Source organism: Phyllobates terribilis, unplaced genomic scaffold, assembly GCF_046119375.1.
Source record: "Phyllobates terribilis strain yellow unplaced genomic scaffold, ASM4611937v1 Scaffold_11__3_contigs__length_659146591, whole genome shotgun sequence".
NCBI lineage: Eukaryota > Metazoa > Chordata > Amphibia > Anura > Dendrobatidae > Phyllobates > Phyllobates terribilis.
In genome coordinates, this window is record NW_027362771.1 from 262,953,415 (window position 1) to 262,977,326 (window position 23,912).

At 41.6% G+C, this 23,912-nt stretch overlaps 1 protein-coding gene across 2 annotated transcripts in view; it reads left to right on the forward strand.

The window, feature by feature from the left end:
- PHTF2 (putative homeodomain transcription factor 2) overlaps positions 1-23,912 on the forward strand; it is a 128,688-nt gene that overhangs the window by 70,841 nt on the left and 33,935 nt on the right. Inside the window, exons 4-7 of one of the 2 annotated variants that reach the window (XM_073652289.1) lie at positions 7,020-7,089; positions 9,699-9,857; positions 15,986-16,151; positions 20,681-20,845. In XM_073652289.1, coding sequence (XP_073508390.1) covers positions 7,020-7,089; positions 9,699-9,857; positions 15,986-16,151; positions 20,681-20,845 — 560 coding nt within the window. The remainder of the gene's footprint in view (positions 1-7,019; positions 7,090-9,698; positions 9,858-15,985; positions 16,152-20,680; positions 20,846-23,912) is intronic. The other variant, XM_073652290.1, reaches the window with a different exon arrangement.

A 23,912-nucleotide genomic window follows, 5' to 3' on the forward strand; every position in this document is an offset into this window, starting at 1 on the left:
TTTTTTCGTTCTCATTAAGATTTAAAAAGAGAAACCACAGTAGTTTGACAATAAATAGCTTCACCCAACCAATAACCATGAGTGGAGAAAAAGTTTTTTTGTTATCATTCATATTCTCTGAAACCAGGCCAAGAAAGCAAAAATTCTGCTGGTGTATGTAAACTTTTAAGCACAACTGTATGTATCATTACAAACCTTTCCACATCTCTTCTCATGGTGCTCTAGGCTCTCATCCTCCCTTCACACTGACTGCCGTGAGATGAGACCTGGAGAGATTTGTAATGTTGCATAACTTGGCCCTGCTCCGCTACACAGTAGCTGCAGAGATTTGTGAGGTGAGGAGGGCGTGTTCTTTTTCTCCCTGCATAATATTACCTGCTTTTGATTGATTGGTTAACCTCATACAGGAGAAGTACACGCCTCCAAAGACAAATCTCTGGTAACGCCCAATTGAACTATAACATAAATTATAACTTAAATTTAACTAGCTAATATATCTGAAGCAGAGAGTTGACATAAAAAAAACTGTCTTTCTCAGCTCTACAGACACTAATTGACCAATTTAACATGCTCAGACTAATGGAAGGTCCTCTTTAAAGCTAGTTTTGATGTTCACACGGCAGTACCTGTAGTCTTTGCACCGATTGTGCTGAGCACATATAAAGTCAGTGTCAGAACATGACAATTTGCTGGCTGCGAGTTGTCCTCTTTTATTAGGGGACATGGTCATGTTTAACCATGTATAGTAGTCACATCCTTTACCATGAACCTTTTAACCCAAGATGATTCATTTTTTTGATGGTATTTTTTATGATTGTATACAGTTCATTAGATTGGTAAGTAGTACAGACCTGCACAGTGTGAATTTTGTGGTGTCTAACTGGAAATGATTTGGTACCATATCACTATTACAGTACTACCCAAATACCATAACTGCTATCCTGTATTATATTTCTGTGCTCCTAACACTTTACAGTTTCTTTGATAATGTGTGGAAACCTGTGGGAATGAATTTAAAGGATACCTGTCAGGAACACCCTTATTGTGTGAACCTGTTAAACAAGCAACTGTTTGTTAAAAAAATAGAGGAGTCTGTCCCTGTTTCATGCCACCCCCAGTTTAGACAGCACAAATCTCCAGACTGGTTCCCTTTAAGAATTCTCGCTGTGTTTGGATAATTGCATGTTATACTACAGTAACACTTAATAATCAAGCAGAACCTTGCCAAATTAAAGCTACTGTGAAATGTCTAGCTTAGAAGTCACCGACCTATGCTTAAAGGGGTTGTTAGGTGATAACTTATTGATTGGTGGGTGTCCAACCGCTAGATCCTGAAGATTGTCAGAACGGGGAATTTTGATCCCTGATGGAGCACTTTTCTCCCTGTCCCAAAATGGAGCCTCAGGTTGGATACCCGACCGATGCCTTATTCATTCGCTCTCTGACTGACCGAAAAGGCACTTGTAGAGGTGGTCGAGAATGCACACTTCTGGTCCATTCTAACGGGATAAAAATTCCCTATTCTGCCGACCGGTGTGGATCCTAGTGGTCGGACCCCCACCAATTAATAATTTATCACCTATCCTGTTGATGAGCACCAACTTGTTTTCTATGAACAACCCCATTAAACCTGGACTCCAGATATCGAGGACACAATTGATCAGAAGATCTGATTCTGGAAGTCCCAGTACTTCATTAGCAACAGTACTCCATTCATGACACATGTATTGCACTGGCCTCCCATTCTGGTTCCTGGCTTACACATTGGATACTTCTGATCTAGGGCTTATTTGGTTATATAGGAGCTTTGCTTTGGACCTACTAACTGTAGTTATCATGCAAATTACAAGCGAGTGCCCACAAGCCAATAGATGTGTTGTACGCAGCATGGCTTTTCCTCCACAATGCATGATGTTTATAGAGGATTTGACAATTTCTGATATCTATATGTAAATATATTCTCACCCAAATATACAGTACAGACCAAAAGTTTGGACACACCTCATTTAAAGATTTTTCTGTATTTTCATGACTATGAAAATTGTACGTTCACACTGAAGGCATCAAAACTATGAATTAACACATGTGGAATTATATACTTAACAAAAAAGTGTGAAACAACTGAAAATATGTCTTATATTCTAGGTTCTTCAAAGTAGCCACCTTTTGCTTTGATGAGGTAGTCACCGGAAATGGTTTTCACTTCACAGGTGTGCCCTGTCAGGTTTAATAAGTGGGATTTCTTGCCTTATAGATGGGGTTGGGACCATCAGTTGCGTTGTGCAGAAGTCAGGTGGATACACAGCTGATAGTCCTACTGAATAGACTGTTAGCTGCATTTTTCTTGCCATAATACAAATTCTAAGTAAAGAAAAATGAGTGGCCATCATTACTTTAAGAAATGAATGTCAGTCAGTGCTAAAAATTGGGAAAACTTTGAAAGTGTCCCCAAGTGCAGTTGCAAAAACCATTAAGCGCTACAAAGAAACTGGCTCACATGAGGACCGCCCCAGGAAAGGAAGACCAAGAGTCACCTCTGCTTCTGAGGATAAGTTTATCTGAGTCACCAGCCTCAGAAATCGCAGGTTAACAGCAGCTCAGATTAGAGACCAGGTTAATGCCACACAGAGTTCTAGCAGCAGACACATCTCTACAACAACTGTTAAGAGGAGACTTTGTGCAGCAGGTCTTCATGGTAAAATAGGTGCTAGGAAACCTCTGCTAAGGACAGGCAACAAGCAGAAGAGACTTGTTTGGGCTAAAGAACACAAGGAATGGACATTAGACCAGTGGAAATCTGTGCTTTGGTCTGATGAGTCCGAATTTGAGATCTTTGGTTCCAACCACCGTGTCTTTGTGCGACGCAGAAAAGGTGAACGGATGGACTCTACATGCCTGGTTCCCACGGTGAAGCATGGAGGAGGAGGTGTGATGGTGTGGGGGTGTTTTGCTGGTGACACTGTTTGGGATTTATTCAAAATTGAAGGCATACTGAACCAGCATGGCTACCACAGCATCTTGCAGCGGCATGCTATTCCATCCAGTTTGTGTTTAGTTGGACCATCATTTATTTTTCAACAGGACAATGACTCCAAACACACCTCCAGGCTGTGTAAGGGCTATTTGACCAAGACAGAGAGTGATGGGGTGCTACGCCAGATGACCTGACCTCCACAGTCACCAGATCTGAACCCAATCGAGATGGTTTGGGGTGAGCTGGACCGCAGAGTGAAGGCAAAAGGGCCAACAAGTGCTAAGCATCTCTGGGAACTCCTTCAAGATTGTTGGAAGACCATTTCCGGTGACTACCTCTTGAAGCTCATCAAGAGAATGCCAAGAGTGTGCAAAGCAGTCATCAAAGCAAAAGGTGGCTACTTTGAAGAACCTAGAATATAAGACATATTTTCAGTTGTTTCACACTTTTTTGTTAAGTATATAATTCCACATGTGTTAATTCATAGTTTTGATGCCTTCAGTGTGAATGTACAATTTTTATAGTCATGAAAATACAGAAAAGTCTTTAAATGAGAAGGTGTGTCCAAACTTTTGGTCTGTACTGTATATACTACACCTATAAATGTTAGCAATGCGTATAGTGTTAATTTACGCTAATAAAAGTTAATCATATTTCCTTTTTATACTGCTAATTTGACATAGTGAATATACTATTTAACATATGACCTCAACCTTGGTTATAGTCTTAGGAGAAATATTAATGTTCTGATGTGTGTATGCTGACTATGCAGTGTTGTATATCATCTGTTTAGTACAGTTTGGGTTGTAAAGGTTTAAGAATTAATATAATCATACTTTTGCAAATTCAAAGCTTGGTTTTCCACTGCCAGGATATGTAAATATGATGTACTATTTATGACCGTTTTCTGCTAATAGAAAGTCTAGATGCATTTAGTGTATTTGCATATCCGGTTATTTTCTTGTGGTGTTTTTTTTTTTTTTTTAATAGTTATTTATCGCTAAAGGTGATAAAGTAGAAATTCATAAAAACATTTTGGCCAAAATCCCTATGAAACGCTTTTCTGTTTGATTGGCCCTCACATCTGTGCAGTGCGGTACTCCACTCTTCGGGAGACATGTCGTAGAGTTCATCCTGCAATTTCTGGTTCTTAAAATATAATTCCTGAGCTACAGAATGGCACAAGTACTGTATAGCAGAACAGTAGGGTAGAAAGATTGGGGTGTCGTAACTGTGATAATTGGGGTCAGTGGAAAGCTGCTAAAAGCTCCTCTGGGAACTGGGCTAGCTACTAACTCTAAATGGGCAACATCTGATTAACAGTGACTCTTTGGTCCTTTGCATATAGCTCGTTAGCTGGCTCCCAGTTTACCATTGACCTAGGAAAGCCATATTACTTAAAGGGGTGTTTGTATCCTCAATCTTAGGAGCTGACTGCTCCTCTGCTTCTCAGGACCTTGGAAGCAAGAGAATGGTGCGCTCCTGAAGATTGCCAGATAAAACTAGCTGCATGGTTGCACCGATGATTCAAATTGTGCTCTCCCTTAGGCTTCTAACAGAGACCACTTTGACTCTGCGGCATGGGAGAAGCTTAGGGGACTGAGACTGGTTGGATCTAGTGTTCCGTCATCTTCAGGGCAGCACAAGCAGGTTCTAGAGCCTGCTAGTAGTGCGTGTATTTTGCTTGGGTTACTGGCTACTCTAAGACTTTAAAGGGAAGCTGTCATGTGAAAAAAAAACAAAAAACCACTATTAACCTGCAGATATGGGATTAATATGCTGGTTAATAGCGTTCTAAACCTGACTGGTGCCTGCACTTAATTCCCTCCCGGCAGCAGGGGTCTAACTTTATTCCTCCCAGCAACGTTCGGGTTTCAGTCACGGAGGCGTCACCGGCGCAGGTTCAGTTGCCGTTCTGTGTATACAGATCGGCATCTGCAACTACGCCCCCAGCACTGACTGAGAGGACGCTCAGCATTAAGGCCGGCTGTCCGTCATTGCTGGGGACGTGGTTACAGCCCTCTACTGCTCTCTGTACACAGAGCCCGCCCTGGCACCACTTCCGTGACTGAAACTTGAATGTTGCCACGAGGAATAAAGTTAATTTCCTCCTGGCAGCGTGGGTCTAAGTGCCAGCGCTGGGCAGATTCAGAGCACTATTAACGTGCAGATTAACCCCCATATCTGTAGGTTAATAACATTCTTCAACTGACAGGTTCCCTTTAATGTGGCCAGTAACCCAGGCAACGAGCTATACAATGTAAGTTTTTAATACTCTCTCTATACTTGAGAACTGAGAGGATTTTTGATAAGAGGTAAATTGCAGAATTAAAATTGCAAAGAGCTTGTAAAAAAAAAATTATCAATTGAAGAACTTGTTGCAACTTCTTTTTAAATAAAAAAAAAAAAAACACTTCTAGAAATGTTTAGTTTTTTGTAGTGTTCCATTTGCAGTCTACATAATGTAAATACCCCAAAAGGAAATAGAAGTGTCTAAGTAAAATTTAACAAATCTTTATTGAAAATCCAGAAAGGGATTATAGTGACAAGTGCCCCATCATACCAGGGAGCACACTGTAACAGGAGGGATGGATGGAAATAGCAAAGACAAATGGTACCAACTAAATGTCAAGTCTGCACAACCTTAATAGAGATGCTGTAAACCCTACAGTGGGTATATAAAGTGCAAAACTAGCCATATGTAACATATTCTATATGGGATTTAAAGTGTCAGTGCAATCCAGATCCTATGTGAGATCATAAGTAGATGGACAAGATGGTGGTCCGCTAGAAAAAAAATTGAGGCTACAACCATGAGAGTAGATAGGTAAAAACCTATAACGGGAGTCTGTTCACAAGTGAATCAGAATAACAATAGTCAGAGAAAAAGACCAAACCTCTCCTTAAATACCAATATATGTTGAGCAACTGCTCCTATATACAACCTGGTGATGGTGTGGATGATTACCCCTGGGTTGGTCTTTTTCTCTGACTATTGTTATTCTGATGCACTTGTGTGCAGATTCTATAAAGATATTATATAAGATGTTCAATTTTATTTAGACGCTTCTATTTCCTTTTCTTTTTGGGTATTATATTTGTTTGGAAGAGCGTTTACTATTAGACCGGTTCTTTCTGTTGGGTACACATAAGGTAAATAGTAGCGATGTTACTTTTATATACTGCCTGATTAGTTTCCAAATTATCACTCCAGTTTTTCCTGCCTTGTCACAAAGCTTGCGCTCATACTCCCCAAATCCTACCCTTTTATGTGTACCTAAAGTCCACTTCTTTGAGATTCACTTCTTTCCTTATGTAAGAGGCTGTAGGAGCCAGCATGTGGTTCACGTGATACTTAACAGAATAAAAAATTGATGAATAAAACAAATGGTCAGAAAATTAACATCTCTACTATTTCTATTATGTACAATACAAATGGACCATACAATAAAAATGTGTCTCATCACCACCAGATATAGTAGAAAGTGACAAACGGCGTATACAAGGTTAAAAAACGTTTGTGTTATCTCAACATCTTAGTACAACCCCTCAATTCTAATGTCTATGGGCACCATAAAGCAAGACTAAGTATATGTTATCTCTTTTATTTAAGATAGGGGATAACATTGATCGCTGGCTGTCTTACTGTTGGGAGCCCGCTGATCCTTAGGAGGGGCTTTACAGAACATGTTAAATGTTGGCTTTGCCCCCCATTTCACCTGGCCGCATATGTTGTATGTGTGGGACCCTCCCAACTCCCCAAACAGATGAGGGGTGGAAGGATGGGGCTCTTTGAATTTCAATGTCCGATCCTTCTATTTCCAGGGGAGAAGAGTCTCAGTGGTTGTGTCTGGCAGCAGCTTACTCCCCTCTCCCTATTCAGAACACAAGCAGGTCTTATGGAGATGATCATAAAGTGGGGAGGGGGCATCCTGCAGAAATCCACATGTGTATGGCTAGCCAACACCCAAATCTTTGTTACTTCAGATACAAATATTTGTCATACGAGACGGAAATGGCTGAATTTGTTTCTTTGTTTGTGCAGGGTTTAAAAAACAAGCCAAAGAAAACTGGGCACGTTAAGCCAGACCTCATTGATGTGGATCTTGTGAGAGGTATAGTATTTAACCGTGATTATAAGTCTCCTTCTGCAATGCGATTGTGTTACTATTAGCAGCTCAAATTACCCGAAGATCACAATGGAAAAAGAAGATGTCAAGCAAGTTCATGCTAATAGCAGGCTTTCACAACTCGTCAGGTGGCATGGTGCCTTGGGCCTGCTAAGTGTGTCCTAGCAATTGCACAATGCTGCCTGTCATTTGTCATCTCCACGAATATCCAGAGTGAATGCAGGGTCTTCAGAAATGGACGTGATACACTGTGAACACTCAATACTCACGTGAGCTTACATATTCATCTAAAGAATCATTTGGAGATGTGACTTTCACCAAATAAGAGTCGATGCATTTTATGTGCTTTGTGATACTGGTTGGAGCATATACTTGCATAGCTGACATAGAAAACATAGTATACCATTGAGTAATTCGAAGCTTGGCTTTTCCCAGGCACGGAAATATATGCAATTAGTCTTATATGTGCACACTTGTATATAGCTGTACCCAATATTGCATTGTTGACATGATATTCCTTGGGTTACTATGATTGTTCTAATGAACTTGTCATTAGGTGAAGACTTCACTTGATATTCAGTGATATTCAATATGAAATTCAATATGAAAATATTATTTGATATTGTTATTTTAATTTATGAATATCTGTTTAATGCACTAATTGTATAGCTTAAATAAAAGCTAAAATTTATTAAAGGTTATTCCCAAAATACAGACCATTTTAAAATCTGCACTTATTTGCAGCGATCACGCCACACAATGATGACCCCTTTCAGGGCTACCCTCTGTTGCTACTGAATTCGATCTCCAGTAATTCTAATTCTGTTGGTCAATAGGAGAACCTGAGCATGTTTGACTCTGTCTAATAAAACATTTGACATCTGGGTTGTAGCTCAATTTACTATGTTATGCTGAAGATCCAACTACTAGCTGGACCTAATGATCCTTTCTGATTCATGAAAAACAGATGCACCTATGACCCTGTCTAATAAAATGTCCCCCAGACTCTCTCACGGCATCCCCATTGCCCTGGCAATCGCCAGGTTGTAGCACAGCTATGCTATGCTTGGCTCTGCTATGCATGCAGGGGAGAGCATGATTATACTCCGAAGATCCCCATGAACCACCAAAGAAAGAAATGTGGAGTTTGTAAATAGTAATATGAATATTGGTCAAATACTGGGTCACAGTCACTACATTCAAAACTATCAATGGTCACATCATCTATAGAAATAATGTTGAGATCTATATCAGGAAGCTCACTTTAGAGCAGGCCTGGGCAAAGTGCTGCCCGCAGGCCACATCCGACCCTGTGGCTGGCCCGCGGACCGAGACAGCCATGGGCTTAAAACAGTGGCTCGCTGGCCGCACCGCACCCTCCCCCGCCTGTCCATCGCTGCTGCGCCCACCGACCACTTTCACCGCTGTGTGCATCATCAGGATGCAGACAGCAGTGACTGCATTGGTGGAAGATTGCACCGCCGACCCCTTCCACCAATCAGTGAGTGAGACAGCTGACACGATGATGTCATGTCATCATGTCCGCTCAGCTGAGCGGGGCACTGCGAGCAGAGAGAGAGGCACAGCATCGGGGCAACGCGAATGGAAGCGAGGTGAGTATGTGGTGTTTTTTTTTTTTATGGCTATGGGGGTCAGTTGCTTTACATGGGGAGGCTATGGGGGTCAGTTGCTTGACATGGGGTGGTAGCCATGGGGGGGTCTCCTGCTGGACACGGGGAAGGTGGCCATGGGGGGTCTCCTGCTGGACACGGGGAAGGTGGCCATGGGGGTCTCCTGCTGGACACGGGGAAGGTGGCCATGGGGGTCTCCTGCTGGACACGGGGAAGGTGGCCATGGGGTGGTCTCCTGCTGGACACGGGGAAGGTGGCCATGGGGTGGTCTCCTGCTGGACACGGGGAAGGTGGCCATGGGGGTCTCCTGCTGGACACGGGGAAGGTGGCCATGGGGGTCTCCTGCTGGACACGGGGAAGGTGGCCATGGGGGTCTCCTGCTGGACACGGGGAAGGTGGCCATGGGGTGGTCTCCTGCTGGACACGGGGAAGGTGGCCGTGGGGGTCTCCTGCTGGACACGGGGGAGGCTCTTAAGATATATAGGGGGCTGTGTGTGTGTGCTCAAACGGTATATAGAGGGATGTCTGCATACTTAATTCTGCTCAATATTAAGTGATACTATTAATATTAATATAAAGTAATTATCCTTAATATTAATATTGAGCAGAGTTATTTTCAGTCTATTGGTTCGGCCCTCCACAACAGTCACGGCCTCTCATGTGGCCCCTCGGGAAAATTAATTGCCCACCCCTGCTTTAGAGCATGGGGAGAGACTCAAAGCACTGAGAAGAAGCAGTGTGCTGCTGGGAACTGTAGTTTTGTGAGATAAGAATAGGGAATGCCCGCCCAGATCTGTGAAGCTGGATGCACAGACGTGCAGAAAGAGATGAAAACAGATATAAGGGTACAATAAAGAAACGTTACTGTATATTAACAGTAGTCATTGAGATATTGTACTTTGCCAAAAATATTTCCATTTTTGGAATAATCCTTTTAATTATACTTTTTTTTTTTCACACTAGGTTCTGCTTTTGCAAAAGCAAAACCAGAAAGTCCATGGACATCTCTTACAAGAAAAGGAATAGTTCGAGTTGTGTTCTTTCCATTTTTCTTCAGATGGTGGCTTCAAGTAACCTCAAAGGTCATTTTCTCCTGGCTGCTTCTACTATATCTCCTACAAGGTAGGTGTAATGAGGCATTGAGATATTCTGTATCCTTGATTTACTTTTCTCTGCTCAGGACTTGTACACTTGGCCTAGTTTACTTGATAGAGAAAACCTTCAACGTGTCCTTGTGCTTCTAGTGTTGTATGTTCACATCACATTGGCATGCATTATTAATGTACTAAGGTACTTCTCAGAGCTTTCCAGCAGCTTTCATTGTGGTCAAGTTGTAATTATGGAGAAAGTGACTGACACCTTTGATTCCATTGTTTAGTTGTGATTGCTTGTGTCAAGCAAATATATATTTTGTTTTTAATATATTCGCCAACATATATGAAAACTAAATGTTGGGTAGCCTGCAATTTCCAATATTATGAGTGAGCTTAAATGGGTTTTCCAAGTTGAAATGTTTTAACTTTTTTAATTTTTAACCTATGTAAAAACAATAATCACTGGGAGCAGGGTGAATGCAACTGCTTTTGTTTACTGGCTGCAGTCAATCATTGAGCCCAGCTGCTTATGATGTCTATATTGGCTTCAGTGGATTGGCCGCTAGGCTCGGGGATTGGCTGCAGTGGTTAAGTGCTGGATTAGGGTAATGTAAATACAGCTGATGTTTACATAGGGCAAGATCATAGGGTGCAAACCTTTCAAGATGGAAAACCCCTTTAATCAACGTGGTGTATTGATTTTCAAACGTATCCCAATTAATCCTTAGGGATCGCATGGACTTGGTAATGCAAATATTTCTCATCAGCTTATTGTTTTGTGGCTTCAGTCCTGGGTTTGTAGTTAGAAAACAACCAGTGTTCCAGACACTGACTCATAGAAGGGTTTTTTTTTTACCCGTGACTTATACAAAAGACAGTTCGCAATCTCAACTGTCGCCAGCCTTTATAAAAATGTAGGCGCTTTCTCATCTCAAATTTCCTGCACTCAGATGCAAATGAATACAACTCCTTTAGATGCTCAGGAATATCTCTGCGCAGTCTGTCGCTCTACCCGGTAGCAGCAATTTACACAGCTCTCCCTGGTGGTTAGCAGTAAACATATGTTGTTGGTTTTAGAATCTACATCTCCCAATGGAGAAGTTTTTATATACAAAAATAATCAAACAATCCTACAAGGCCAAAAAAAACCATTATGGCAGCTTCACAAGAAGAAACCGGCTGTATGAATATATTTAAGTCAGACTACAGTCAACATGTTGTCACTATGCAAGACTGTAAAACAGCCTACACCAATACTATAATGCTGTAATAAACGGAAAGAAAAAATGTTTTTGATTCAGCAAATACAGCTTTTTCATTATATAATGGAAAGCAATTTAGATTTCTTTTATACCTTTAGTGCTGATCAAATCCTCATTATTTTCAAGAAATGTATGCGGTAATTGTATGGTATCCTTCATTGTTTACTTCAAGATTAAAGGGGCTGTCCAGCCTTGGAGTGCAAGTCTGCAGTCACCATGCTGTGAGACGTCGGCGCCGGGAGCGGTAGGCGCGTGACTGCAAGTATGCGGTCGCGTATCGACTAGACATGCGCTTCCTCGCTCAATGCAAGTGTATTGAGTGAAGCTGGATACGTCTAGTTGGAATGTGGCCGGAAGTATGAAAATCACTGACTTGTACGTCAAGACTGGACAACCCTTATAAAATTTGTTGGATACACAGGTGCTGGGTTTGTTACAGTACAGCAATCAAAGCTAAGCCTTGTTATATGCTGAGCACCAGGGTCATGATTGATTGAAAGCAGAACTGTCAACAAATCTCTTAAAGGGAACCGGTCATCTGATTCAGGCTGCCAAAATTGCGGGCAGCATGAATCAGAGCTTGGCTGCACAATTGCAGCCAGGTATTAATTTCTCTGAAATGCGCCAGGGTTTCATAGACAATATAGTAAGAACATTTGGACTAGTCTCATTTCTGGTTATGCTCCTCAGCTATATTTTCTCCACACTGCTGTGGGTGATTGACGGGTCACTCTTTATGTACACATGAGAGAGAGAACGATCATTCGCCTGGAGCAATGATGGGAAGAGCCAGGAGTGGTGGCGCTGGACTAGTCTTGTCTCTGGTCCACCCGAGTTCTAACTATATTTTATCTGAAACGACAGCACTTAGTGAGAAATGTACCTGGCTGTAACTGTGCTGCCAGGCTTTGATTCATGCGGTCTGTGGTTTGAGCAGCATGAATTGTGATGACTGGTTCCCTTTAAACCTGATGAGGATGGTGTAATTAATTTAAAATACCTTGTCAGAATGGCTAAATAATCCTTTATGAAAGATTCCCTGCTTAAAATTAAAATGAGCATTTGAGGAGTCCAACTAGAGCTTAAAGAAGTTGTTCATGACTTTTTATTACCCCCTCCAATGGTATCCCCCGGGGCCCCTGAGGGATTTTGTAATTACCTTGTGTTGCAGATAACGCCTGTGAGCAGCGCTACCGCAGGCCACTCGCAGACATCACGTGACCCGCCACTGATGTCACATCAAGTGAGGCGTGACTCAGTGCTGGGGTCCCCGCGGTGGATGCTGAGTTGTGGGTGGGGTTATCCCGCGCGTCACACCCAGCATCCACCGCGCGCTTTCCCAATGAATGATGAGAGGCAGAGCTTGTGGTGGATGCTGGGTGTGACGCACGGGATAACCCCACCCACAACTCAGCATCCACCGGTAGAACGCAGAAGAGAGACCCCCGTCTGCATCCGGAATCATGACGTGACATCAGCGGATGTCAGAGCCGACTGCAGCCGGGGGTCACGTGATGCCTGTGAGTGGCCACCAATAGCGCTGCTCACAGGCAGTAACTGTACCGCAAGGTAATTACAGAGACACTTAGGGGCCCCGGGAGAATACATTTGGGGGGGTGGTAATAAAATGAAGTGAACATCCCCTTTAATTTGAGGATTATGCAGTTAATTTTATGGATTTTCTAAGTAGTACACCAGACGTTTCAGGTCTAAGAGCTCTAATTAATATTATGCGCAGTTCTTATAATAAAATCTAGTGACAGATCTGCTTGAAAGATCCCATACAGGGGCAAAAAAGGGGGTTTTCAGAGAGGAATACAATAAAAAAAAATAAAACTTCTCCGCTTGATGCTGAACGTACTTCCCCCTCCATTCATTCCATGATCTAGACAGCTTGTAGCTTACTCCTCCCTCTTGTCCTGTGCTCTGCTCCTACTAGTCTACCATTGATCTAGGCACAGCGACTGTCCCTCGACCTCCAAAGCATAGTATAAAAGCTTTTCAGCACTATAGATTAATGTACACATGCTTGTAGCCAGCGCAGTAGGGCCGCCACTGCACATGCTCGTTCACTGAATGCCACTCACTCGTGCTGAGCCTGTGATAGTATACGAGACATCACCGTACACAGGACAGCAAAGGGAAACCATTACATTGATGGTACAAGACCTTGGAGGAATCGCGGAGCAGGGGCTTTTTTGATGAATACACAATTGATGGCTGTCAGCCAAATGATGCTTTGGCTGGTGGTGCGGTCTACAGCCATCGCTTCCATACACAGGAGCACTGATTTGTCCGTCAGAATAAGCGGATACATCCGTCATTGGTCTAATGTGTCTATTTCATTCCCCTGCCTGGCATCACCCTTAGATAACGCAGCTGATTGTAATACCTTGTGTTGCTGTTTTTTACTTTTTTAGTGTATTCAATGAATAGAATTGATTCATGGCTAGCATGTTGTTGTGTTCAGTATTGGACTTTTCTACCTAGATGTCTGTATTCAGGTTTTCCCACAGCACATTCTGCTTTAAATTCAGCTGAAAAGGCGTTTCAATGAAAATAAACTCGTCCGTTAGCTCAGCAGACTATTGATTCAGAGGCCTATGGTGACCTATGAAAGCACATGAAATAATTTATGCTGCAATCCAGTAACTAGTATGTATGACCTTTTTACAAGCGCCCGGGTAGCTTTTATTTGCATTCCCTTGCTGGTATTTGTTCCCATGGCAACTTATTTTTAGCCTGCACATATGCTTTATATTTATTGAGGTTACAATTATAAAAGCCGCCTCGATAATTTCACCCCCTGTGTCGGGATTAAAATATTTTTTTTTACTTACAGAATAATTTATTCACACATGATCATGGTGGAAACAGATTGCTTCTGGAAAAACTATCCATGTACAAATATATACATTTCTTGAATTTGTCCTGTATTTATAGTTCACAGAAAGCAGAACTGATGGTAGATTTCCGAATATAGCTCATCATTAATACAGGGATGAAACCATCTTATTGGAAAGACTGGTGTATCATAAGAGCATGAGGATTGTTTAAATACTTTGGACACCTTGTATGTTTTGTTTCAGTGCATTACAAGCATTTTGTAATGTAGTTGGTTTTATTAAAATACATTTTTTACCAATTTTCTTTCTGCAGCTTACATTTATTAGAATACACTGCAAGCTGCTCAGTTCTGTTCATTATTTAAAGGGAATCTGTCAACAGGTTTTTGCTATATAATCTGAGAGCAGCATAAAATTGGGCAACAAAGCCTGATTCCAGGGATGTATCACTTACTGGGCTGCTTGTAGTTTTCATAGAATACCTGCTTTGTCTGATGACGATGTAGCAGAGTGAAGTCTTCTGCTCTGTGTATAACCCGGCCCACACCCCTGACTCCGCAGCTTCCGGAGTACACTGTGCATTGCGAGCAAGCTGCTACTCAGTGGTGGGGGTGGGGTTACATAGATGAGTCTGACTGCTGGTCATGTGAGCTGTAGTCCTGCTCGTGTTAAAGGGAACCTGTCACCATGAAGATGCAGTTCAATCTGGAAGCACCATGTTATAGAGCAGGGGGAGCTGAGCAGATTGATTTATATAGTTTTGTGAGGAAAAATTCAATATATCCAGTGTTTTAATCCTTTACACTTCTTGCTTTTCTGTGATTTTGGGTCCAGAGGGCGGTCCGATCAGTGACTGACAGCTATCTATTTATGTACACTTATACAGAGAAAGCTGTCAGTCACTGTTGGGACCGCCCACTGGACCCGAAATCCCATAAAGAGCAGATAATTAAAGGAATAAATCACAGCTTATAGTAAATCTTTTCTCACAAGACTATGTATCAATCTGCTCAGCTCCTCCTGCTCTATAAAATGATGTCCACAGATTGGTCTGCATTTTCATGGTGACAGGTTCCCTTTAATCTGCTGACAAAACACTGTTTGCATTGAAACTATAATACGTGACACATCCCTGAAATCAGGCTCTCGTACCCTATATAATGATGCTCTCAGATTACATAGCGAAAACCTGCTGACAGATTTCCTTTTGAGGGATTGTCTCATTAGTGGTCATATAGCTGTTAAACCTCAATCTTGCTTATTGGTTGCAAATCCTGCCAGCATGCAAACTCCTTTGTGGATGGACCTAATATGACGTTGCAGCCATTAACAGTCAGTAAGAAAAACTGCCAGTCCTTATCTCTGCTGCATGTGTCCATACTGTTTGTTAATGGCTACAACGTTTTGCAGTTAAAGGGGTTGTCCGGTCCAAATAGATAAGTTTGCAGTTACTCTGTGTGACTGCAGTCTTATGAATCCCCCCAACGCAAACACTGTGTGCTGCGAGGATTCGGCGGTTTCTGACCCGGAACTGTAGGGTATGTATGAGTTATACATACTCCCGGCCAGAGCCCGTCCAGTGCAGCCTCGCTCTATACAAGTGTATGGAGCAAGGCCGCACCCACTGGACAGGCTCTGGCCGGGAGTATGTATAACTCAGGGATTCATAAGTCTGCAGTCACACACAGTGCCTGCAGACTTATCGATTTGGATCGGACAACCCCTTTAAGCATCACACTGGCACAGTTTGCAGTTGCTTATTAGCCGCCTGGTGGGTGAGCTCTATGACCGCATTGTAACAGGTCTATCATATTTCTATATGGATTCTCTAAAAATTGAGCTTTTGACAACAGTGTGAATCGAGCCTTAAGCTGGTAATTAGCATCCCCATTCTCCAGTTATACCCCAGCCTTGTTGATCATCATGACACTTGGTGAGATATCTCCAACTTTATACAAAATGTTCTTTAAAATCTTGATTCTCTCTAAATGTTAAGGTTGTGATCTGGTCTTTAGCACTTGGATGTATGTTTTGCTTGTGTTTTGCAGTTGCCTCAGTAGTATTATTCACCATATCACCAGGACCTCACTGTGTACCACTTACGGAAGTTATCGGACCAATATGGTTAATGCTGTTACTTGGAACAGTTCATTGTCAGATCGTATCAACACGAACGGTTAAATCGCCTCCAATCATAGGTGGAAAAAGAAGAAGGTAAAGGGGGGCAATACTCAGCACATTCCTAATGTGTGCTTTCTTCAAGCATGAAGTGTTTTATGACTAATGAACTTTACATTTGGCACCTGTCCTTTTAACCCTTTGGATGCTATAGGGATGGAAGCATCAGTGGATGAAAACTTGCAGTCAAGCTTCTGGGAATGTGAATGTGATGCAAATGTCAAAAATATACTTCTGATTAGCTAAAATGACTCTGGGCTAGGGTATTCGAAGGGTTAAATCATGGGTTCATGGTTTCTTTTCCCAAATAAGTGTGTTGAATTCATTACGCTGGATAGAAATGCAAAGCAAAAGCAGTTACTCAATATGGGTAATGAGATGTAATACGGAGTATCCGCTTTATGTGCAGGGTATGGGTGAGATAGTGAACCGTGTGTCCAACTTATATGGAATAAATAAAATGTTGTCATGGACTAATTCTGGATAGGTGATTACTTCTAGATCGGTTGGATCCGACCGCTGGCACCTGCACTGATCGGCAGAATGGAACACTTGAATGTCCATTATACTGGATTATCAGTGCACTTGGCTTTTTTCGGCAGCCCCATAGACAATGAATGGAGTGGCAGGCAAGCATGTGTCGCTCAAGTCTTAAAGGAACAAAGGTGCCATATTCTACCGAATGGTGCAAGTCCATACGGTCGGACCCCCACTGATCTATTTATCCTTTTATTCACTGGACAACCCCTTTAATAATGAGGACTTTACTATAGATTATGTCAGCAATTCAGATTGTTCAGTAATACATACTGTGCCCGTAATATACAATTACCTGTCAGGGATGCCTACATTTGAGGCACAGCGGCAGCAGAATGACTAGACCCAGTCTGGTTCTACCCTTGGAGTATAGTGAGTACAACATGACACAGGTACAGTTCTGCACCTTTGCCTATCTCCACCCAGCGCATTCTTGGCTTTCTTTTGAGCGGAGGGAGGGTATTCCTGCACAGTGTAGACATGGGCTGTGACATTGGGTTTTCAACGAAGCTAGGCCCTGAAATTGTCTAAAACTACATCCTGCTGAGAGGAGCGAAAGTGTAACCATACTGGCATCGAAATAACCTGTATATTAGAAGTCTTTCCATGACACATTCTGGAGCCGCACTTCTAGCGTCCTTCATGCTTTAGGATTTGCCATTCATTTGTAATCCTCATGAATTATGACTGGGCTTTTCATACTCTTATGTGTCATATACTGATTTACTGTAATTATTATATTACATGATTACTTTCCATCAGTATGATGGAGATCATTTTTCCTCCAATGTTATTGCTCACGTGGTACAGATCAAAGCTAATTATAACTATCTGTATGTTTTGTACCCTGGGAGGAAACCTAGACACCATTGGATTATGCTCCCAATTTTACAATTACTACCTGGTCATGCCGTGCAATAATCTAAAACTGGTTTCTGCCAAGCAGGGTATTCCTGAGGCTGCCTCTACTTTACACACTGCTCCAGAATGTGTTAAAGGGAAACTATTACATGAAAAAACGCTGTTAATATCTGCAGCTTAATAGTGTTTTTTCACGTGACAGGTTCCCTTTAACAAAGAATCTGCAGTGCCACTCTTCTCTTCCTACTTTTGAGCTCTTCTCAGCTCAATTCTGACTACATTAAAGATGAACTGAATTTTGTGGTTAGAAAACAGATGAGAAGAGCGCAGCAGAAGGAAAATAAGTTATAAACTCCTGTCAGAATGATCACTGGCAGATTCTCAGTTAGCTCATTCTGCAGCCAGCAATAGCCTGCACCAAAGGAGATATAGAAAGAAAACCATGCATAGTTTTTAACGAAACCCCATTGCCACATTGATTTTTAACCAAAAATACATGCTTTTAAGTAAAAAGAAAATCCCTGTGTGGTGGCCAGATCCTGTAAAGGGGTTTTCCATTTCATCTTTTTTTTAACTAATGTGTTGGGGACGTGATGTTGTGGCACTTACTAATATATAAGTATTCTGGTCTTTCTTACAGGCTGCACTGCGCTCCTGTCCACAATATGGCTTCTGGTAGGCAGCATGTGACCAGACCTGTCCGCCAGCCTTCTCCAGTGAAATAACGGGCTTCCCATGCGTAGTATTACTTGATCAGAGGAGTCTGATGGACAGGTCTGGTCGCATGCTCCTCCATCTGCAGCCAGTTTGTAGACAGGAACGCTGTACTAATAAGTGCTTGAGAAGGTCAAGCAATAAGTAAGTGCCACAAAATCATGTCCCCAACACGTGCTAAAATAAACATAATATGGACAATCTCTTTCAATGTGTATTAAAAACTGTGCAAACAATATAAAATAAGGATATTTCTGGAAGCAAATATTCTTCCTTATTAAACAAGAAATGAAAGATTCATCTTTTTATCTAGTGTAGCATCATATTATGCAGCAAATGTAGTCAGCTCACCACTCCCATTTTCTTCCTCACAGGTGCGCAGAAAAATTAGATATTTACAAGCCCCTGATTACAACTGGATCTGTTTCAAACACCAGTGCTTAAGACCGACCCAGCCAGTGTTCAAAGCTTTGTATATTGATGTTGAGATAATAAATCAAAAAAGATCATTATGAATGCTGTGAATGGTCAATAAAGCTACAGTTAGAGCCAGAAATATTTGGACAGGGACACGAATTTTGGCATTTTAGTTGTTTACTAAAACACATTCAAGATACAGTTACCGTAAATAATCAATATGGTCTTAAAGTGCAGACTCTCAACTTTAATTTGAGGGTATTCACATCCTAATAGAAGTAAGGGTTTATGAATTACAGCTCCTTAATATGCAGCTGCCTTTTTTTAAAGGGACTATAGGTAATTGGACTATTATCTCAAAAGCTCCTTAATGGGCTGCATGGGCTATTCCCTCGTTAATCCATCATCAATTAAGCAGGTTAAAGGTCTGGAGTGGATTCCATGTGTGGCATTTGCATTTGGAAACTTTTGCTGTGAAACCACAACATGCTGTCAAAGGAGAGAAACAGACCATCATTAGGCTGAAGAAAAAGAAGAAATCCATCAGAGAGAGAAGAAATGTTAGAAGTGGCCAAATCAACAGTTTGGTACATTCTGCAAAAAAAATAGCACACTAGTGAGCTTGGGAACTCAAAAAGGCTTGGATGTCCAAGGAAGACAACAGTGGTGGATGATCACAGAATTCTTTGCATGGTGAAGAAAAACCCTTGACAACATCCATCCAAGTGAAGAACACTTTCCAGTAAGTATGCTAGACTTTGATACTGAAACATCTAAAGCGAAGACTTCATGAGAGAAAATACAGAGGGCCCGTCACAAGGTGTACACCATTAATCAGCCTTAAAAATAGAAAGGCCAGATTAGACTTTGCCAAAAAAACATCTAAAGGAGCCAGCCCAGGTCTGGAAAAGCATTCTTTGGACAGATGTAACTAAGATCAACCTGTACCAGAATGATCGAAAGAAGAAAGTATGGAGAAGGCTTAGAGTAGCTCATGATCCACAGCACACCACACATCTGTAAAACATGGTGAAGGCAGTGTGATGGCATGGGCATGCATGGCTTCCAATGACACTGGGTCACTAGTGTTTATTGATGATGTGACTGATGACAGAAGCAGCCGGGTGAATTCTGAAGTGTACAGGACTGTACTTTCTGCTCAGATTCAACCAAATGCAGCAAGGTTGATTGGACGGCACTTCACAGTACAGATGGACAGTGACCCAAAACATACTGCGAAAGCAATCCAGGAGTTTTTAACGACACAGAAGTCGAATTTTATGCAATGAACGATTCAATCACCAGATCTCAACCCCATCTAGCAGCATTTCACATGCTTAAGACAGAGCTTAAGGCAGAAAGACCCACAAACAAGTAACATCTGAAGTCAGCTGCAGTAAAGACCTGGCAAAGCATCACAAAGGATGAAACCCAGCGTTTAGTGACGTCCACGGCTTCCAGACTTCAGGCAGTTATTCTCTGCAAAGGATTCTCTACAAAGTGTTAAAAATGAACATTTTATTTATGGCAAAGTTAATTTGTCTAATTACTTTTGAGCCCTTGAAATGAGGAGGCTTTGTAGACAAATGGTTGCAATTTCTAAACGTTTCACAGGATATTTTTGTTCAGCCTCTTTAAGCCTGAAAGTCTACACTTCAATGGCATCTCAGTTGTTTCACTTTAAATAATAAATAGTGGCCTGCAGAGCCAAAATCATGAAGACTCGGTCGCTGTCCAAATATTTCTAGACCTAACTGTATTTCTCTTGGGGTATTCCCCTAGCAGTTTTTTTTGTGTCTTTCGCATCTTTTCCTGTCGGGTGATGCACTTTTTTTTAGATTGGATTTTGCTACTTAACCATGTCCTTGGCTAGGGTCTTCATTTTAGGTGGGGATGATAGTCTGACGTGGGATGGTTCATTCCTCTTTATATAAACACTGCACTTGTAAATGTAGCCCAGCTACAGCCATTGTTTCATTGCATCAATGCAAGTCAATGATGAAGGCCCTCCGACTTTTTCATCTTCTCTGCTGAAGGAAATTAAGAAAAGCAGCACATTTGGAAGTACATAGGGAAGGCGATGGCTCTAGTACTACAGATAATACACAAGAGGGGACTTTGCAGACCTACGGTACAAGCAGCTCTCACAGTATTGGCGCAGTCTTCAGAGATATCTGGCATGCTGCTTTCTTTTTATCAGGGTTTGTATTTATTCCGAGCTTTGTTCTCTTGGAGAGATGCAGTATCCCTTCTCTGGAAATGATTGGCACTGTAGTTTACATCCGGTATCTATTATATCCTCTGTACACTAATACTTAACCTGCCACTAACCTCCAAATGTTTAGCTATTTTGGGGAGTGAAAACCCACAAAAATGTAACATTGAAAGAATCACTTTGAATACAGTGATAACAGAATTTGGGACAAATATTAAGTGGTCGGATAGAGCAACTTTTTGATATATGTGATATCATATAACTGAACAGCATTCATTACTGCATGGATCTGAAATGGGGATAAGATGAAAAACCCTAATAACAGACGTCACTGTGAAACGGAAATGTAAGGATTTAACTACTACTATATGATTTCTATCTGACTTGTAGAGAAAAACCCTTTTTGGTGGAGGAGTGTTACTGACGTCTGAGCAGAAGACATTAGTTAGATTGTTTATTCATTTGATCTTGAAATTGTACCTGTTTAAAAATTTACATGGCAGTGAAACAGAAATGCGTTTGGCGCAGCACCTCATACATAGTTTATAGTTGGCAGGTTTAGATCTAATTTCTTTCTATTTGGAAATGCACAAAAAGTCTTCTTGCCAGGAGAAGGGATATTGTGTACCTCCTTATATATTATTTTTCTGTCCATCTTTGTGCCGCTTATTTGTATGTGTTGTCTTGAATGCTCTAAAAATTCTGATCAAGTTTTGTATAATACACATTTCACATTCCCCATTTAGAGATGTAGTCTACCCGTACATCGTGGTTACAGTTTGATGATTGCCAATGTGGATTAGTAAAGATCAGGTTAATGTAATAAGTTCTCATAAAGTTCTGCCTGTTTAGCTTCTAATTTTGCTTTAAATAGGGCTTTTCACTTGTCATGATGTTTTTTTACCTGGTGTAAATTCCATTGTAGTCCTGGTGTGGTTTATCTTTTGTGCCTCTATTTCTTAGGTTGGACTCCGCTTCTCTGTATATAAATCAAGTCTTTTTAGACAAATGGGCATAGTCCTCAACTTTTCTCTATTGGAGTTTTCTTGAGGACCAAGTCCAGTTGGCTAGAAAGGCTAGATTTATTTACAAGGAAATGGGGCAATATATTTGGAGTTAAAAGGTGCAAGAAGAAAAAAATAAAAGCCAGATTATGGAGAACATAAGGTGGGTTTACTTTATCCGATTTTTCAGCAGTAAACAACTGCCGAACAGTATGTAATTACCATTCGGCGTTTAATTAATTGCCTGTTTACACAGGCTGACCACACTTAACGATTGGCACTGAGCAGCACAGACTGCCATGGTCTTGGCAGAACGATGATATGCTGCCAAGGACTATTATCTTTTCTTGCTAACTAAAAGATCTTTTCATTGATGACCAAGCATTGAATGGGATTAGCAGCTTTTATTTAGACTGCAAGATTATCATAGATGAGCGTTCCTAGGAATGCTCGTTCATGATGATACAGTACAGACCAAAAGTTTGGACACACCTTCTCATTTAAAGATTTTTCTGTATTTTCATGACTATGAAAATTGTACATTCACACTGAAGGCATCAAAACTATGAATTAACACATGTGGAATTATGTACTTAAAAATGTGTGAAACAACTGAAAATATGTCTTATATTCTAGGTTCTTCAAAGTAGCCACCTTTTGCTTTGATGACTGCTTTGCACACTCTTGGCATTCTCTTGATGAGCTTCAAGAGGTAGTCACCGGAAATGGTCTTCCAAGAATCTTGCAGGAGTTCCCAGAGATGCTTAGCACTTGTTGGCCCTTTTGCCTTCACTCTGCGGTCCAGCTCACCCCAAACCATCTCGATTGGGTTCAGGTCTGGTGACTGTGGAGGCCAGGTCATCTGGCATAGCACCCCATCACTCTCCTTCTTGGTCAAATAGCCCTTACACAGCCTGGAGGTGTGTTTGGGGTCATTTTCCTGTTGAAAAATAAATGATGGTCCAACTAAACGCAAACCGGATGGAATAGCATGCCGCTGCAAGATGCAGTGGTAGCCATGCTGGTTCAGTATGCCTTCAATTTTGAATAAATCCCCAACAGTGTCACCAGCAAAGCACCCCCACACCATCACACCTCCTCCTCCATGCTTCACGGTGGGAACCAGGCATGTAGAGTCCATCCTTTCACCTTTTCTGCGTCGCACAAAGACATGGTGGTTGGAACCAAAGATCTCAAAGTTGGACTCATCAGACCAAAGCACAGATTTCCACTGGTCTAATGTCAATTCCTTGTGTTCTTTAGCCCAAACAAGTCTCTTCTGCTTGTTGCCTGTCCTTAGCAGTTGTTTCCTAGCAGCTATTTTACCATGAAGGCCTGCTACACAAAGTCTCCTCTTAACAGTTGTTGAAGAGATGTGTCTGCTGCTAGAACTCTGTGTGGGATTGACCTGGTCTCTAATCTGAGCTGCTGTTAACCTGCGATTTCTGAGGCTGGTGACTCGGATAAACTTATCCTCAGAAGCAGAGGTGACTCTTGGTCTTCCTTTCCTGGGGTGGTCCTCATGTGAGCCAGTTTCTCTGTAGCGCTTGATGGTTTTTGCAACTGCACTTGGGGACACTTTCAAAGTTTGCCCAATTTTTCGCACTGACTGACCTTCATTTCTTAAAGTAATGATGGCCACTCGTTTTTCTTTACTTAGCTGCTTTTTTCTTGCCATAATACAAATTCTAACAGTCTATTCAGTAGGACTATCAGCTGTGTATCCACCTGACTTCTGCACAACACAACTGATGGTCCCAACCCCATTTATAAGGCAAGAATTCCCACTTATTAAACCTGACAGGGCACACCTGTGAAGTGAAAACCATTTCCGGTGACTACCTCTTGAAGCTCATCAAGAGAACGCCAAGAGTGTGCAAAGCAGTCATTAAAGCAAAAGGTGGCTGCTTTGAAGAACCTAGAATATAAGACATATTTTCAGTTGTTTCACACTTTTTTGTTAAGTATATAATTCCACGTGTTAATTCATGGTTTTGATGCCTTCAGTGTGATTGTACAATTTTCATAGTCATGAAAATACAGAAAAAT